Source organism: Arachis stenosperma, chromosome 2 (genome assembly GCF_014773155.1).
Source record: "Arachis stenosperma cultivar V10309 chromosome 2, arast.V10309.gnm1.PFL2, whole genome shotgun sequence".
NCBI lineage: Eukaryota > Viridiplantae > Streptophyta > Magnoliopsida > Fabales > Fabaceae > Arachis > Arachis stenosperma.
In genome coordinates, this window is record NC_080378.1 from 23,007,967 (window position 1) to 23,025,215 (window position 17,249).

General features: G+C 31.8%; 1 protein-coding gene across 1 annotated transcript; it reads left to right on the top strand.

Moving 5' to 3' along the window:
• Positions 1-8,789: 8,789 nt before the first annotated feature.
• LOC130962696 (nicotinate phosphoribosyltransferase 1-like) lies at positions 8,790-11,214 on the top strand. The gene is made up of 7 exons (XM_057888874.1): positions 8,790-8,836; positions 9,201-9,207; positions 9,313-9,414; positions 9,752-9,868; positions 10,057-10,115; positions 10,474-10,636; positions 10,995-11,214. Exons 1-7 carry the CDS (start codon positions 8,790-8,792, stop codon positions 11,169-11,171), a joined length of 672 nt encoding a protein of 223 aa, XP_057744857.1. The 3' UTR covers positions 11,172-11,214.
• Positions 11,215-17,249: the final 6,035 nt, after the last annotated feature.

Genomic DNA, 17,249 nt, shown 5'->3' on the forward strand with positions numbered 1-17,249 from the left:
CGATCTGAATGAAGTTGGGTCGAATTTCTCTGTAGAGCCCATATAGATAATTGGGCTTTAGGAAAAAAGGAAAAGAAAAGAAAAGATGTAGGCTAGGTTGTGTTGAGAGTTGGGATCCAAGAGAATATTTGGTTGGCAACAGTAGAATCCCATCTACTAAACAAACTAGGCTTAATTCACTAATTGTTGTGATAAGCATCGGTGGATACCCATTTAATGCATTGTGACTTTTTTTACAATGTTGGATGGTTAAATTTTTCTAATACAAAAGTTTAGTTCTTTAAGAAAGACTAAACTTTATGAAACTTTGAAAAAGAATTCTTTGTACGTATATAAATAGTAGTAAGAACCGAGACATATTACACACAATTACTACTAATAAAATATTCTTCACTCTCTCTATTATACTATTCTCTCTTTCTTATATTCTTTACTCCAGTATTAGTAAATATATCTATTATACTGTGATAATAATTGTGGTAGATATTACTATTAAGATTATATAATTATACCTTTTATTTTATATTTGTTATCTCTTCCTTATTTATTTATTATTTTACAATACGTTATCAACACGAAGCTCTAACGAAATTTTAGGAAGACTTCAGGTAACAAATTTTTATTATGCGAATCTCTTTCATCTTGAATATAATGCTTTTGATATATCTGAAAATAATTATTTATCATGATACTAGATGTTAAAATCCATCTTGATTCAATGGATCTTGGAAATACCATTAAGGTTGAAAATAATACATCCCAGAAAGATATAGCCAAAGCCATAATTTTTTTTCGTCGTCATCTTGACGTATGATTGAAAAATGAATATCCCACATTGAAAGATCTTGCAGATCTGTGGAAAGACCTTGAAGAAAGGTACAATCATCAAAAGACAGTGAGACATCCTCAAGCCCGATATATTAGAGAAAACTTTATCGACTTCCATGCCTCGAATGTGCTCCGGCAGTAGCAATCGAGAAAAAGGATTTAAAAATTTTGTTTGAGCTAATTTCTTGCTTTCTTGTTGCTGAACGCAACAATGAGTTACTCTTAAGAAATCATGAAGCGCGCCCAGTTGGCGCTGCCCCATTTCCTGAAGCAAATGCGGTAAATTATAACCCCAGAAGAGGTAAATGGCAAGATTTTGATAACAAGAAAAGTTATGGAAGAAAAAGAAATTATGTTCATAAGAAAGGATCTCACCAGAAGTGGGATAAAGAAAGAAACAATGGGCAAAGTAAATCAATTGAGGATAAATGCTTCCGTTGTGGTGGAAAGGGTCATTGGTCACGTACCTGTCGTACCCTAAGGCACCTAGTTGATCTTTATCAAGTATCCTTGAAAAAGAATGACAAAGGAAAGGAAATAAATTTTGTTTCAAATTATGAAAATTCCACCATTCATTATAATGTATCTAATTTCTTTGAGGTTTCTGAAGGAAATATTGGCTATTTGATCAATGATGGAATAGTTTGATATATGTATGTGTTTGTTAAGTATTCATGTGAATAATTTTACTGTGCATGTATTTCTACTCATTTTATTATTATTATCATTTGTTTTTGAAGAAAAATGGCAAGGACATATTCTAAAGATATTTGCCTTACGGATAGTGCGAGTTCACACACTATTCTTAAAAGTAATATATATTTTACCCATTTTGTGCCAAAAGATGAATATGTTAATACTATTATTGACTCGGACAATGTGATAAAAGGCTCCGGAAGAGCTATAATTTTGTTTCCTGGAGGAACAAAATTTATAATAAATAATGCACTATTATCTACCAAGTCCCTGAGGAACTTGTTGAGTTTCAAAGATATTCGCCGAAATGGATATCATGTTGAGACAATGAATGAGGGAAATCATGAGTATTTATGTATCACAACTCATGATTCAAATAAGAAGGTTATATTAGAAAAGTTACCCTCACTTTCATCTGGATTGTATTATACCAAGATTAGTGCAATTGAATCACATGCCATTATAAACCAGAAGTTTACTAGCCCAAATGAATTCATAACTTGGCATGATAGATTGGGTCATCCGGGAACAACCATGATGAGGAGAATTATTGAAAACTCTCATGGACATTCACTAAAGAACCAGAAGATTATTAAATCTAGTGAATTTTGTTGTGTTGTATGTTCTCAAGGGAAGTTAATTTTAAGGCCATCACTAGTAAATATTGGATTTGAGTCCCCTGAATTCCTAAAAAGTATTCAAGGTGATATATGTGGACCAATTTATCCACCATGTGGATCTTTTAGATATTTTATGGTCCTGATAGACGCATCTTCGAGATGGTCACATGTATGCTTATTATCTTCTCGCAACCTGGCGTTTGCGAGATTACTGGCTCAAATTATTCGATTAAAAGTACAATTTTCAGAAAATCCAATCAAAGCAATTCATCTTGATAATGCTGGTGAATTTACTTTCCAAACTTTTGATGCTTATTGTATGGCTAATGGAATAAGTGTTGAACATCCAGTAGCTTATGTTCAGACACAAAATGGGTTAGCAGAATCACTTATTAAATGCCTCCAATTAATTGCTAGACCCTTACTTATGAGAACAAATCTCCCAACCTCGGTTTGGGAGCATGCTATTTTACATGCCACAGCACTTATTCGTTTGAGGCCAATAAGTTACCATCAGTTCTCTCCTATGCAATTAGCATTTGGCCAGCAGCCAAATATTTCCCATTTAAGAATATTTGGGTGTGCGATATATGGTTCCATTGCACCACCTAATCGCACCAAAATGAGACCCCAAAGAAAATTGGGGATATATGTTGGATATGACTCTCCCTCTATAGTGAGGTATCTTGAGATACAAACTAGAGATGTATTTAAAGCCCGATTTGTGGATTGTCATTTTGATTAATCAAAATTTTTAACATTAGGGGGAGAGAATAAGCTTCATGAAAAGGAACTTAATTGGAATGCATCATCGTTGATGCATTTAGATCCTCGATCAGGGCAATGTGAACTAGAAGTTCAAAAGATTATACATTTGCAAAGAATAGCAAATGAATTGCCTGATGCATTTTTCGATACAAAGAGGATAACCAAATCTTATATACCAGCGGAAAATGCCCCAATTCAAATTGATGTTTCACTAGGACAAGTAGCCACTGAAGCAAATTCATGCCAGAAGCGTGGTAGGGCAGAAAATGCCCCAATTCAAATTGATGTCCCAGTAGGACAAGTAGTCACTGAAGCAAATTCACGCCAGAAGCGTGGCAGGCTTGTCGGTTCCAAAGTCAAAAATCCTCGAAAAAGAAAAGAGGTAAATACGATTCCTGTTGAAAAAGACATAGTAGAGACACTTGCAGTTGTCCAAAATTCTAATATAATGTTAATGCCAGAAGACGTTCAGGTACCTAAAAATTGTGAAAATAACGAGATCTCGATAAATTATGTCTTTACAAGAGAGAAATGGGACCGAAATAAGACAATTGTCAATGAAATATTTGCATATAATGTGGCATTGAATATCATGCATGAATGTAAGGATCTTGAGCCAAGATCAGTCGAAGAATGTCGACAAAGGAATGATTGGCCAAAATGGAAAGAAGCCATGAAGGTTGAGTTAGACTCACTTGCAAAAAATGTGAAGTCTTTAGACATATAGTCCATACACCAGAAGATGTAAAACCTGTTGGATACATGTGGGTTTTTGTGAGAAAACGAAATGAGAAAAATGAAGTTGTGCGCTATAAAGCCCGACTTGTGGCACAAGGTTTTTCACAAAGACCCGGTATAGATTATGAAGAAACGTATTTCCCTATAGTGGATGCGATAATATTGCATTATTTGGTCAGTTTATCTGCATATCATAAACTGCATAAGCATTTAATGGATGTGGTAACAGCCTATTTATACGGCTCATTAGATCGGGATATCTATATGAAATTTCCTGAAGGACTAAAGATATCTAAACCATCTAATAAATATTCGTAAGGGTTATACTCAGTCAAATTGCAGAGATCTTTATATGGTCTAAAGCAATCTGGACGAATGTGGTATAATCGTCTTACTGAATATTTGGCCAAAAACGGATTCAAGAATGATGATATATGTCCGTGTGTTTTCATAAAGAAAACTGCATCTGGATTCATTATAATTGCTGTGTATGTTGATGATTTAAATATCATTGGGACTCATGAAGAGATTCCAACAATTATAAAAACTCTAAAAGAAGAGTTTGAGATGAAAGATCTTGGAAGGACTAAATTTTGTCTCGACCTGCAGATCGAGCATATAAAAAATGGGATCTTTATTCATCAAACAACATACACAGAGAAGATTTTGAAAAGATTTTATATGGATAAGTCACATCCATTAAATACCCCAATGATTGTAAGATCTTTAGATGTGGAAAAGGATCAATTCTGTCCTAAAGAAGAAAGTGAAGATATTCTTGGTCCTGAAGTACCATATCTTAGTGCCATTGGAGCACTAATGTATCTTGCTAATAATACACGACCCGATATATCATTTGCTGTGAATTTATTAGTAAGGTATAGTTCCTCTCCAACCAGAAGACATTGGAGTGGAATTAAACAAATCTTTCGATATCTTCATGGAACGGTTGATATAGGATTATTTTATCCCTATGGATCCAAGTCACAATTAGTTGGCTATGCAGATGCTGGATACTTGTCTGATCCACATAAAGGGAGATCTCAAACAGGATATCTGTTCACATATGGTGGTACAGTTATATCATGGAAATCCACGAAACAGACGATTGCAGCAACATCCTCTAATCATGCTGAAATACTAGCGATACATGAAGCTAGTCGCGAGTGTTTTTTGGCTGAGGAGTTTGATCCAATATCACTACTAGAAAACTAGTTAATACAGACGGATATTTCAGACGAATTTTATCCCACGGAAATACAGACGGAATTTCAGAGGGATTTTTTGTCGGAAAACAAAAAAAATGAATTAACATAAATTACAGACGGAAAAAAATTCTGTCGAAAAAATTAATTTTTTTCCGTGAGAAATAGTTACAGACGGAAAATCTGTCTGTAATTAAATAAACAAAAACACTACATTTTATTAAATTATTACAGATAGAAAATCTGTCTGTAATTTAAACTTTTTCGTCGGAAATATTAAAATAAAAAGATGGGTTACTTTACTCCCAATTCTTCAGTTCACTTTTTTCCCGATATCCTTAAATTACTCCAATGCCTTCTCTCTCCATTGAAGATGTGACTTCCTCCGCCGCTGCTGCCGCCGCCGCTCGCATCGCACAAGCTCCTTCTACCGCCGCTCTCAATGCGGTTGCTCCTTTCATCGTCACACGAGCTCTCTCGGGCGTGCTCTTGTCTTACGAGCTCCCTCCGCCGCCGCTCTCGCGCTGCTTCTTCTCTCCTCGCCGGAGGTTTGTCATCGTCTCTTCTCGTCGCTGTTAGTTCAGGTAGGCTTCGGCCTCCTCCTCATCCCTAGCCCTAACCCTTCCATTATGATTCTGTTTCAATTTCATGATCCCTACCCCTAACCCTGTCCTTTCCCTATTTTGATTGAACTTCAAAATCAAAGAATACGATCGACGAGAGCTCTTATGTTTGCAAATCAGTTGTTGCTTGCTGCAGAGAACGGAATTTCTAAATTCTAAGGTATGAATTTTGTATATTCCTATAATTTGTGAAATCTGAAACATAATTTCTATGATTGTAGTATAGAATGAACTTTGTTTATGAACTATATATTTGAATTTCTGAGATATTTTATCTGGAGTTTGCATGCATATTCTTGTTATGATTTGATTTTGGCTCCTCCTTCTTGTCCTTGTCTGAATCTGCTGAATTACAGACAGATAACTCATTCTTTTCAGTATTTTTGAAATAGGGGAGATGACAGTAACACAACTCTAAAGACAACAACGCGATTAATTGATTCTGATCTTGCCGTTGCTCTTGTCTTTCAACAACAGCACTATCATCATGCCTTTGATTTAACCTCAAGTTACTCTCTTTCTCACTCTCTTATCTTTCACTCACTCACTCTCTTATTTATCAAATATACCTTATCTCTCACTCACTCACTCTCCTATTTATCAAATAATAGGGCTGGGAATGGGAAACTTGTAGTTGTGGACTCCAATGATCAAACTAAGCTTAAACATGAGGATAAGAAGGTTTGTTTCATTGTTTGTGTGTTACTGCTTGTGCTTACTATTTCAATTTCTGTTTCATTAGTAGTACTGATTTTTACATTTTTATATAAACATTTTAGATTGAGGCTGCTAGGAAGAGTCGATTGAGGAAGAAGGTAAATTAATTGCTCCCAACTTGATATGTTAGATTGTTCAATTGAACCTAAACTTAAGCCCCAACCATTGAATGATTGATATGTGTTGGTTTTTCAATAGGCATATGTGCAGCAATCGGAGAATAGTAGAGTTAGGCTTGCACAATTAGAGCAAGAACTTCAGTCACCCAATTTCAAGGTTTGTTCCTCACGCTCTTCCTACTTCAAATTTCTTATCTTTTGTTGCAAAGGGTACTTCATAGTTAATATAACTTTACATAGCTATAAGAAGCTTCAATGATCAGTATTTAATGAACCAATATTTTTTATCTATTTTTATCTCGAAACTTTTTTCAATTAAAATTTATCATAAAGAGAAAAAGAAATTGGACAATGGAAACGGAGTAATCAAATTGGAGGAAGAAAAGAAAAACACTACAGCTTAAAAGATCAAATACCTTTAAGTTTGGAGGGAATGAGGGATGTTATGTTAGGCCAATTTCACTTTGCAAAAATTTAAAAGTAGAATAAATGGAGTTTATTTAGGTTTTATGTTTGCAGAATTTTATTTTTTTAAATTTATTATTCTAATATTTAGAAGCACTTGCTTGTTTAGAAACACTTGCTTGTTTATGCTTCTCAGAAAGGTTTGTACCTCTCAGAAGAGCAAACTCTCAGAAGTGTATGATTGTTTAGAAATACTTGCTTGTTTATGGTTTTATCTTATTAGAATGTGTTTATCAATTTCTACTAATCATGATTTTGTTACTATACTCAGGTACATAGATGGCCAAGAATGGGAGGCCATAGATTCATAGGAATGAGAACTCAACATCAAAAGCTGACTAGAAAATGTGATATTCGCGGCAACATTTTCTTGTGGGCATTTAAGCGAGTTATGGATCAGAACCCTTCCCCATTTGGGCACATTTTGCTTGATCGGAGTTTTAGCCCCAGCTGTATAATGCATCCAGATACTTACCTAAATAAGGTAATCATGTCTTTCTTCTTGTTCCAAAGATTAATAGACATTGTAGGCTTTAATTTTCAGTTGAGAATGAATAGGGCAATAGGCTTTACTGGGCTGCAATTGTAGTCACGGGCTAATTAAGGAGTTAAGTGAAAGTGACATTTAGAGTTAAGACTTCCTTTATGATTGAGAAATATGCAGTAGGTTCTCATCGGGAGCGAGCAAGGTCCTATGCAGCTTTGGAACATTAGCACAAAGAAAAAGATATTTGAGTTTAAGGGATGGGATTCACCGATCACCTGTTGTGTTTTCTCCCCTGATATAGCAATCATAGTAGAGCCTTAGTGATCTCAAACACTCTGAGGCTATTGAGGTTTTAATACTTATAATTAACTCTACAAAGTGAATTAATTAAACTGAGGTATTTATCTAATGTTTTCTGTTTTAGAGTAAGCAGGGGAGGAAAAAAAGTACTTATTTTAATACTCAGATTTTGTTCTGATTTCTTGTTGCATAGTTCTTATTTGCATTTACAAGGTTTTATGATACTTGCTAACAGGTCACTGAAGCTGATATTGAGGAGTTTTAATGATTTCTTCTTTTATCAAAGAAAAAAAGTACTTTCTATATGTAAAATTTGCTGTTTTAGTATAGTTATATTTCATCTGCAAGTTTATAGATTTTAATGGGTCATTGTGTCCTGTGCGCAATAGTACACCATGCTTAATAAGTAATTTGAGAATATAGGTACTATGAGAATTGATTCTGATTGAGTTATTTCAAATGTGTACTTTGTGAATGGATTTTGACCTCTTTTTTTATTTCTTGAGAGAGAGAGAGAGAAAGTTAACAATATATCTCGACATATTTCAACACTAATAATCACCCTCAAACATTACTTAGCATTTCTGATTCTTCCTGTCAATACTAGAATTGAGTTTCACTTTTGAGAACTCATTATAATTTAGCTTCTTCCTGAATGTGAATCAGCATTGACAGTCTTGAATCGTGATCTTAGAATTTTTTCGGCTTTCAAATTTTCAGGTTAGCCCACTCAATGATATTGATAAATAGTAAATACATACCTATTGTTTATTAGATTTTAGAATGCTCTGATGTTGAGGTATATGCTATTCCTGAGGGGTCAGTTGTTTTTCCGAAGGTACCACTGATGAGAGTTGAAGGTCCTATTGCGGTCAGTAGTCGTTACCATTTGATAATCCCTTTTATTTTATAAAATTTCTAATTTATATTTCTTTACAAGATGATCTATTTTAAGATTTTACTTGATTGGTTTTCTGTCAGGTTGTTCAATTGCTGGAAACTCCTTTTGTGAATCTGATTAACTATGCATCATTAGTTACGACGAATGCTGCAAGGCATCGTTTTGTAGCTGGAAAATCAAAAACTCTACTTGAGTTTGGGCTGCGAAGGGCTCAGGTTACTAAGTGATTAAAATGAAAAATTGGTGCACTGATTTTGTAGACTTTCCAGTTTCCACACTCATCAAAAGAATCTTATTTTAGATGTAGGGGCTTGATAGTGGAATGGGAGCATCAAAATACTGCTATATTGGAGGATTTGATGCAACAAGGTATTATCTATGAAAACAACTTCAATTCCAGTGTGTTTGACACTTGAATAGGAAGGATCTTTTTAGTGTTTTAATACTAGAATTGCATTTACCACATGCCTGATATTTTTAGTTGGTATTATTTCTAATTATATATGACTCGAACTGAACTACTTTATTTCTTTCATAACACAAAATAAACAATTGCTGCTTATCTAAGATGGCAAGTTATGATTGTGTCAATAAAACATGTAAATTATGCTTTAATATAACATGTTAACTATCCCTTTCTGAATTTCGTTTTAGTTCACTTATTTTCCCCCTTTTTACTTTGGCTTTTGTATAACTTGGCTTTTCATGTGGTGTGCTGATAGCAATGTTGCAGCAGGAAGGTTATTTGGATTTTATGTTATCATTATTCTTATGCTTTGTTATAGCTTGATTCACTTTCTTTATGCTATGTTTGCTTAGTGCTTTGTTTTTCCTGTGATTTGCAGACCCTTGATGAGATTAAAGACAAATCACTTCGTAAAAAAGTTAGTAAAAGTATATTTAAAGATTTTGTTAGTTTGGTTCAAGCATGGCTAAGCAAACTTCAGGTACCATGCAAGTCTTTGCAAACTTAATTTTTCTATTTTCTGCAATTGTTTTTGCAGCACTGATAAGGCGAGTCATTTAGAGTTACTTGATTAATAAGCCGAGTTGAATATTTTCTAATTGTTGTGTTCTGAGTTATCTTTGCAGACCTGTATCTTTATTTGGTTAAGCATCACCATAACTATTGGTTCTCCCTCTTAAATATCTCTATTTCTTCCCTTCTAAATACTTGTTCGGTTGTTCCAATTTATCAGTATTATAGCATTAATCTATATTCTAAAGTCGTGAGATCAAGAATATTTGTCAGTGTATAATGTGTGTTGTATTCCCACCCTGCAGCGCTCAAAATCATTGCGGGGTGTTTTTGCTGAGACCAACCAAAGTGAGCTGTCAGCATTCATATCATATGCATTGGCATTTCCTAATAACTTTCTTGCCCTTGTAGACACTTATGATGTAAGTATTTAATATTTTCTTAGTAAATCTCTGTTTCCTGCTAAGAGGAAATAGGAATGATAATCTCTCAACATTGCTTTGGCCAGCAATGTTCCATCCTTGTGTGCAAATCTCGCTGTTTTGAATTACTTCTGGTTTAGTTTAGCTTAGCTGTTTCTCCATATATTCACCTTTGCATTTCTTGGCAGGTCATACGAAGTGGAATCCCCAACTTCTGTGCAGTTGCATTAGCTCTCAATGAGTTAGGGTATGTCCGAAGTTGATTATTCCTCCCCTTCATTTTTATTGTCAATACTTGGTTAGAAGTTTCATATTGTGGTTTGTTAGTTTTCCCTGTTGATTTTGATTAATCGGGACACACAATTTTGTTATTCGTTTCTTATTTTCCTTCCATGAATTACTTCCTTCATTATTAGCTAATATGTTCTATTATGCCTTGGTGTTCCTTGTTTCTGGTTTAAGGATTGCAGATTTGTTTTGGCTTTGATTAGTTTCTAAGCATTCCTTGTTTTCACTTTAAGGATTGCAGATTGGTTTTGGCTTTCGAATAGTGTCTAAGCATCCTCAACCCCCTAAAATAAAACATTAGTTGCTTTGTGGTGCAGATACAAAGTAGTTGGCATTAGACTGGACTCTGGTGACCTTGCCTATTTGTCTTGTCAAGCCAGGAAGATCTTTTGGGAATTCGCGGTGTCTGGCTTTGGGAAGACTAGTATTACAGCTAGTAATGATCTTAATGGGGAAACTTTAGATGCTTTAAATAAACAGGTAATTCTCACTGCAAACTGGAAATTATATAGATCCAAACAATACTAAGAATTTTAGTTACTAAATGAAAGAAAAATCAAGTATAAAAAGCTACTCAATAAGACTAAGACCAAAGTGGATTAAAGTCAAGATGAATAGTATTGTCATGAAATCTCAAACTTATACTATTTTAATTAATGGAAGTGACATCAAAATTAGAATTTTTACTCCTGTGGATGTAGAGTAAATCGATTGATAATGCTCACTGTTAAATAACTAGAACATTTTGGCCTTATGGTATGCCTTGCATTAGATTAAATTTCTACATTCCTGTTTATTAGTTATTTTAATCACTACTCTTTTCTTGCAATTCATGCAGATTGAACCAGAATCACAAACAAAACTTTTAGATGCTACACTGAACTTGGAAGGAGTGTTGTTGGCTGAAGTTCCAGGAGCAGGAGGATTTGATGCTCTTTGCTGTTACTTTGAGAGATTCAAGCAGCAATGTGACAAAAACCTGGAGCTCACTCAATGTTCTTGCCCTTCTGGTTAAAGAAGATCTTTGTGGTGTTTCCTTAGAAAGTGCTGACCGTAGAACAAATGAAATCACTTCAGCTGTATCTTTAATTCATATTGAATAATTTATTGTAAATATTGTTTATTTTTAATACGATGAATTTGTTTATTTTTTGAAATATTATAAATATTCGAATATAAATTAGATAAAAATTTGTATTAAATTTATATTTATTTTGTATGAAAACAAGTTTATTTTGTAATTAGAAAAAGTAAAAAAATTCTATTTTACCTTACAGACGGATTTTCTGTCTGTAATCATGATTTTCCAAAGTTTAAATTACAGACGGAAAATCTGTCGGAAAATCCGTCTGTAATTACAGACGAAAAATCCGTCTGAAAATCTGTCTGTAATTACAGACAGAAAATCTGTCTGAAAATCCGTCTGTAATTACAGACGGAAAATCCGTCAGAAAATTCGTCTGTAATTACAGACGAAAAATCCGTCGGAAAGTTCGTTGCCTTCGAAAAATGGATGCAAAATTTACAGAGGGAAAATCCGTCGGTAACTGGTAAAAATCCGTCTGTAATTTTCCGACGGAAAAAAATCCGTCGGTAAATAATTTCCGACGGGGCTTTTACAGAGGGACAAAATCCGTCGGTAACGAAAAATCCGTCTGTAATAAAGACTAAATCCGTCTGTAAATCTATTTGTATTAATCAATTTTCTAGTTGTGTATATTCTGTCATCATGTGGACTGATTGATCATAAGATAGCTCCAACTGTCCTGTTTGAGATAACACAGCATGTATTGCTCAACTTAAAGGCGGATATATCAAAGGTGATAGAACAAAGCATATTTCTCCCAAATTCTTCTTCACTCATGATCTTCAAAATCAATGGACAATTGATGTCCAACAGATCCGCTCAAGTGACAATCTAGAAGATTTATTTACAAAGTCACTCCCAAAATCCTCCTTTGAAAGATTGGTACATGAGATTGGGATGCGCCGATTTCGAGATATTAAATGATGTCGACAAGAGGGGGAGACTGTACTCTTTTTCCCTTGATCAGGTTTTTTCCCATTGGGTTTTTCTTGACAAGGTTTTTAATGAGGCAATCTCCATCACCAAAGGATATTGTACTCTTTTTCCTTCACTAAGGTTTTTTCCCACTGAGTTTTTCTTTAGTAAGGTTTTAACGAGGCAATAATCCTAAATGGTCATCCAAGATTTTTTCCCACTGAGTTTTTTTTTAGTAAGGTTTTAGCATGGGTGGATGCCCATTTAATGCATTGTGACTTTCTTCACAATGTTGGGCGGCTAAGCTTTTCCAATAGAAAAGTTCAGTTCTTCAAGGAAGACTAAACTTTATGAAGCTTTAAAAAGGAATTCTTTGTACGTGTATAAATAGTAGTAAGATCTGAGACATATTACACACAACTACTAATAATAAAATATTCTTCACTCTCTCTATTATACTATTCTCTCTTTCTTATAATCTTTACTCCAGTATTAGTAAATACATCTATTATATTGTGATAATAATTGTGGTAGATATTACTATTAGAATTATATAATTATACCTTTTATTTTATATTTGTTATCTCTTCCTTATTTATTTATTATTTTACAATACTAATCAATTTTAAATAAGTATTAAAAATTTGAGTTCAGTCTTGTATATATAATAATACAATAGTCGATGAATAATTTTTATACAGAGCTCAAATCCCCCATAAATTAATTCCTTTATCTATCAAAATGAAAATACAATGGATAACCATTAAAAAAAATAAAAACTATCTTACAAAATATATTTCTTTTTGGTAATTATCAAATGTAATCTATCTATTTTTATTATATAAAAGTTGATATCAATTCTTTGTACATTAGATTTAAACTATATTTTTTTTCTAATGATGCTATGTCATTAATTTTAATTACTTGATGAGACCTTAAAAATTAACCAATCAACTTTTAGTAAAATATTAAAAGAGAAATTAAAATCATAACTCTTATGCATAATTAATTAATTTATTTATTACATATTATTATTTAATAAAAATATAAAATATTAATTAAATGTAATAAACATCTACATTAAAAATATAATAATAATAATATCATAATAAATTTTATGTTATAAAATATTCAAATTTTATTCTATTTGACTTACTTATATATCATATATAAGACTGTTAATACTATTACTTCATTTCACAATTCGTGATTCGCCTATAAAAAATATTTATACCAATAATTAAAGAGGAGCGTATCTACCTAGAAATAATTCTATTAGATGTTACAAAATAAAAATATTTATTATATTTTTAAAATAAATTAAAAAAACTCTTATTATTTTTACTATTTATAATTTTTTTTAACTTTTTGTAATACTTTACATATAATTATATTTTAAAATTCTTATAATTATACTTATTTTAATATGCTATTTAAATTAAAAAATCAATTTAGATCATTTTTTAATACTATTTTGAGTTTGTATCACTCGAAACATTATCTGATAGAGTGGATTTAAAAAACTATTAATAGGTATTTTTACTTTATACTATTTAAATTATTTTTATTAAAAATAACTTATTCAATATATATATACAAGCCAATAAATATTCTAAAATTTTTTATTCTTACTATTAGATATCATTGAAAATCTGTATACATTAGGAGAAGAAAAACAAGTAAATGTCAAAGAAAAATCTACAAAAAATACAAAAAAGAAAGTTTTCGTGCTACAACATAAAAAATTATTATAAATTCAAATTATAAAAAAATTCTATTATTCTTACTATTATATGTCATTGAAAATCTACTATTATATGTCATTCAAAATCTGTACGCACTAAGAAAAGAAAAACAAGTATATATCAAAGAAAAATTAAAAAAAAAGGCAAAAAATAAAATTTTGTACTACAACATAAAAAAATTATTATAGAATCAAATAATAAAAAACTCTCACATTTCATCAAATTATACTTATCATAAATTTTTTTATCAAATTATAAATTACTAACTCAATAATTATTACATATTTAAAATTAAATTAAAAGTTACAAATCAAAGTACTACAATAACTTTTGTACTATTTGATTAAAAAAAATTATTAGGCACAACTACCTTAAATCTAATTACATTCCAAGTCATCAATGACACGAAAATATTATCTTAATAGAAAAATTTATACAACCTCACACTTATATTAGAAATCAAAGTTGTAACACCCTAATTTTTAGCACGTCATGATCGTACCAAAAGTAAGGCGTTACGGACCTGATTTCCTTTATTATAAATTTACTATTGAGCCTTTACGTCGATATTGCGTTTCAGTTTTTGAAAAAAAAAACAGAAGAGAAAAAAAATCTTGTTTCTACTAACTAAAATCACATATCAAGAGATCTTCAAACACTAATATTCACATAATTACTAATAATAATAAGCGGTATACAAATAAATTCAAGATAAAACACGAATACAATTCATATCCCTCTGTATAAAATAAAATCTAAAATAACAAAGGCGAGGGAATTCTATGAAAGCAACTCACTACAAAAAATATCACTTTTAGCGGCCATTTATTTTGTTTTTAGCGGCAATAAAAATAGTCGCTAATACATTTACCAGCAATTAGACATTAGCCATCTTATGCTTTGTTGCTAAAAGGTTTTAGTGGCAATTATAACATTTGCCAGTAAAGACCTTTTTAATGGCCGCAAAAGGTATATAATTTTTAGTGGCCATTTTTTTGGCAATTTATATGACCACCAAAAGTAATTCTAAGATTGCAATATTATTCACTTTTAGTGGCCATTACTATTGCCGCCAAAACTCATTTTACCGGCAATTTATATGGCCACTAAAAATAATTCTAAAACTGTAATATTATTTACTTTTAGTTGCCATTACTATTGCCGCTAAAATCTTAAGATTTTTTTAATTATACTCGCTCTTTTAGAAATAACAACCTATCATTTTTCTAAAATTTTAAATTATTTTTACCAACACTTATTATTATTGTACATAATATAAATATACTAAAATTAATTATTCAAAAATGAAATATTTTATTAAATTCAATTAAATATTTATACACAAAGTTCTCTTGAAAAGTAATAAAATATAATACAAATTTAAACAACACAAATACTACAATTCTATATCACATCAATGATTAGCACATAGTTAATGATAAAAAATAAACAAATAGAGCCTATCACAGAACAAATAGAGCCTATCACAGATGCAATACAATAATACAGCATAGAGAATGAAGCAAAGTTCCCAATTTTTAATTAACAATGAGGTTTGTCATCATCTCCTTCATCTTCCAACATCTCTCTAACCGCTTCCAATTTTCTACGCTTTCTCGGCAAATTTTTTTGCATTGGTTAAAAATCCATCATGTAATTACTGAATAATGCATGGAAACAAGTTTGAATATATATCCTAATAGGTACAATAATAAAAATCATGTTCTTATTATGTGAGACAATAATACATATTAAATTTGAGGAATACCACAACAATGAAACAAGAAATTTTACTTTCGTTGCTTTTGCAGCAATCTTCTTTTTTGTTTCTGTTACAAACTAGGTTCTTTTGAGGCGGAAAAAGATCTCTTCCTTATGAGTAATCATGTTTTCAGCCTGCCCATTTCATAAGAGCATGATTATATTTAAATGAAAATCTTAGGAATAAGAAAATGCAGAGAGTGAATGGAAGGTTCAAAGCCCATGATTATAAATATTAAGCAAATTTTACTGCCAATTTATTAATTTAAGTCAACTTCCTGAATTGTTCCAAAGCCTACTAAGCATGAGCAAAAAAATCCTAGCATAACACAAATATAAATATTAAGCAAACCTTACTGCCAATTTATTAATTTAAGAAACATACTTAAATCTAAAAAGTGGAAATAATAATGTTATAATTACCATATTAGAAAAGGACTTGAGTCACATGACACAGTCCGGCAGAAAAATTGCAGTGCCTTAAATAATCAAAGGAGATCACGATAAGGTTAAAAATCATACTAACCATATATGGCTAAGAATTAGTTGTAATTAATATTTAATCTTGAAACCAATGCACACTTGCTTTAGAAACAATCAAAAGTGGGTTTGGCACTACTTGTACAAAATTTTCTTTTTCGTTCTCGTTTTGGTTTATGGGTTTTTGGTGGTAATTATTGTTTCCTCTCTAATTTGACTACTTAATCATTCGTAACTCGTAAGCACACACTTCTCCACATACTAAGATAACCACGGATATTAACATTATATTATATCCAATGCAACATACACAACTTGGAAAATTCACAAGATACCAAAATGTAAACGTGATACTTCAAAATTCTTCAACCGATATATATATATATATATATATATATATATATATATATATATATATATATATATATATATATATATATATATATATATATATATATATATATATATATACCTACTCATCACCAACGATGATGAATCTCCACAGATTTGGATCACCGTTAATGTAACGACTCAATTTCCAGTAAGTCATGATCATTCCAGAAATCAAGTGTCACCAACTTTTTCACATGAAACCTTTACTATGTATTATTAAGCCTGTAATCGGGTTAGCGTACTATCGAATTTTGGATAAACTTTTATAAGAAAACTTACAAGGACAACTAATTAAACATACACAAGCATAAGCATACAGGTACTATCGTGTATATATATATATATATATATATATATATATATATATATATATATATATATATATATCATGAGTTAGCATACAACCCTTCAGAAATACTACTATGTACAACCCATCACTCCGGGCCCTAATCCATATAGAAAACCCCTAAAATGGCACCCGAACTAGCCTAGTCCACTATGTACACCCTACTCTCTCAGTGAGTCTGACCCAAAAGTGAGAGATTAACACAAAGGCTAGGCTAACACAAAAAAAAAAAAAACTATCAAAAGGCACAACCGCAGCTCCCAGGACTCAGCTGTCATCGTCAGAGGAAATCACAACCACATCAGAACACTCCTCAGGATCCTCGTACTCGTAATTGGAAATCTCTATAATCTCGGGAGGGGCACT

Excerpts from the sequence above, each read along its gene's own strand:
- LOC130962696 (XM_057888874.1), top strand. The coding sequence starts at position 8,790 with ATGGGAGCATCAAAATACTGCTATATTGGAGGATTTGATGCAACAAG. Across the intron at positions 9,869-10,056 it reads CCCTTGTAGACACTTATGAT|GTCATACGAAGTGGAATCCC; the intron begins GTAAGTATTTAA and ends ATTTCTTGGCAG. Across the intron at positions 10,637-10,994 it reads TAGATGCTTTAAATAAACAG|ATTGAACCAGAATCACAAAC; the intron begins GTAATTCTCACT and ends CAATTCATGCAG.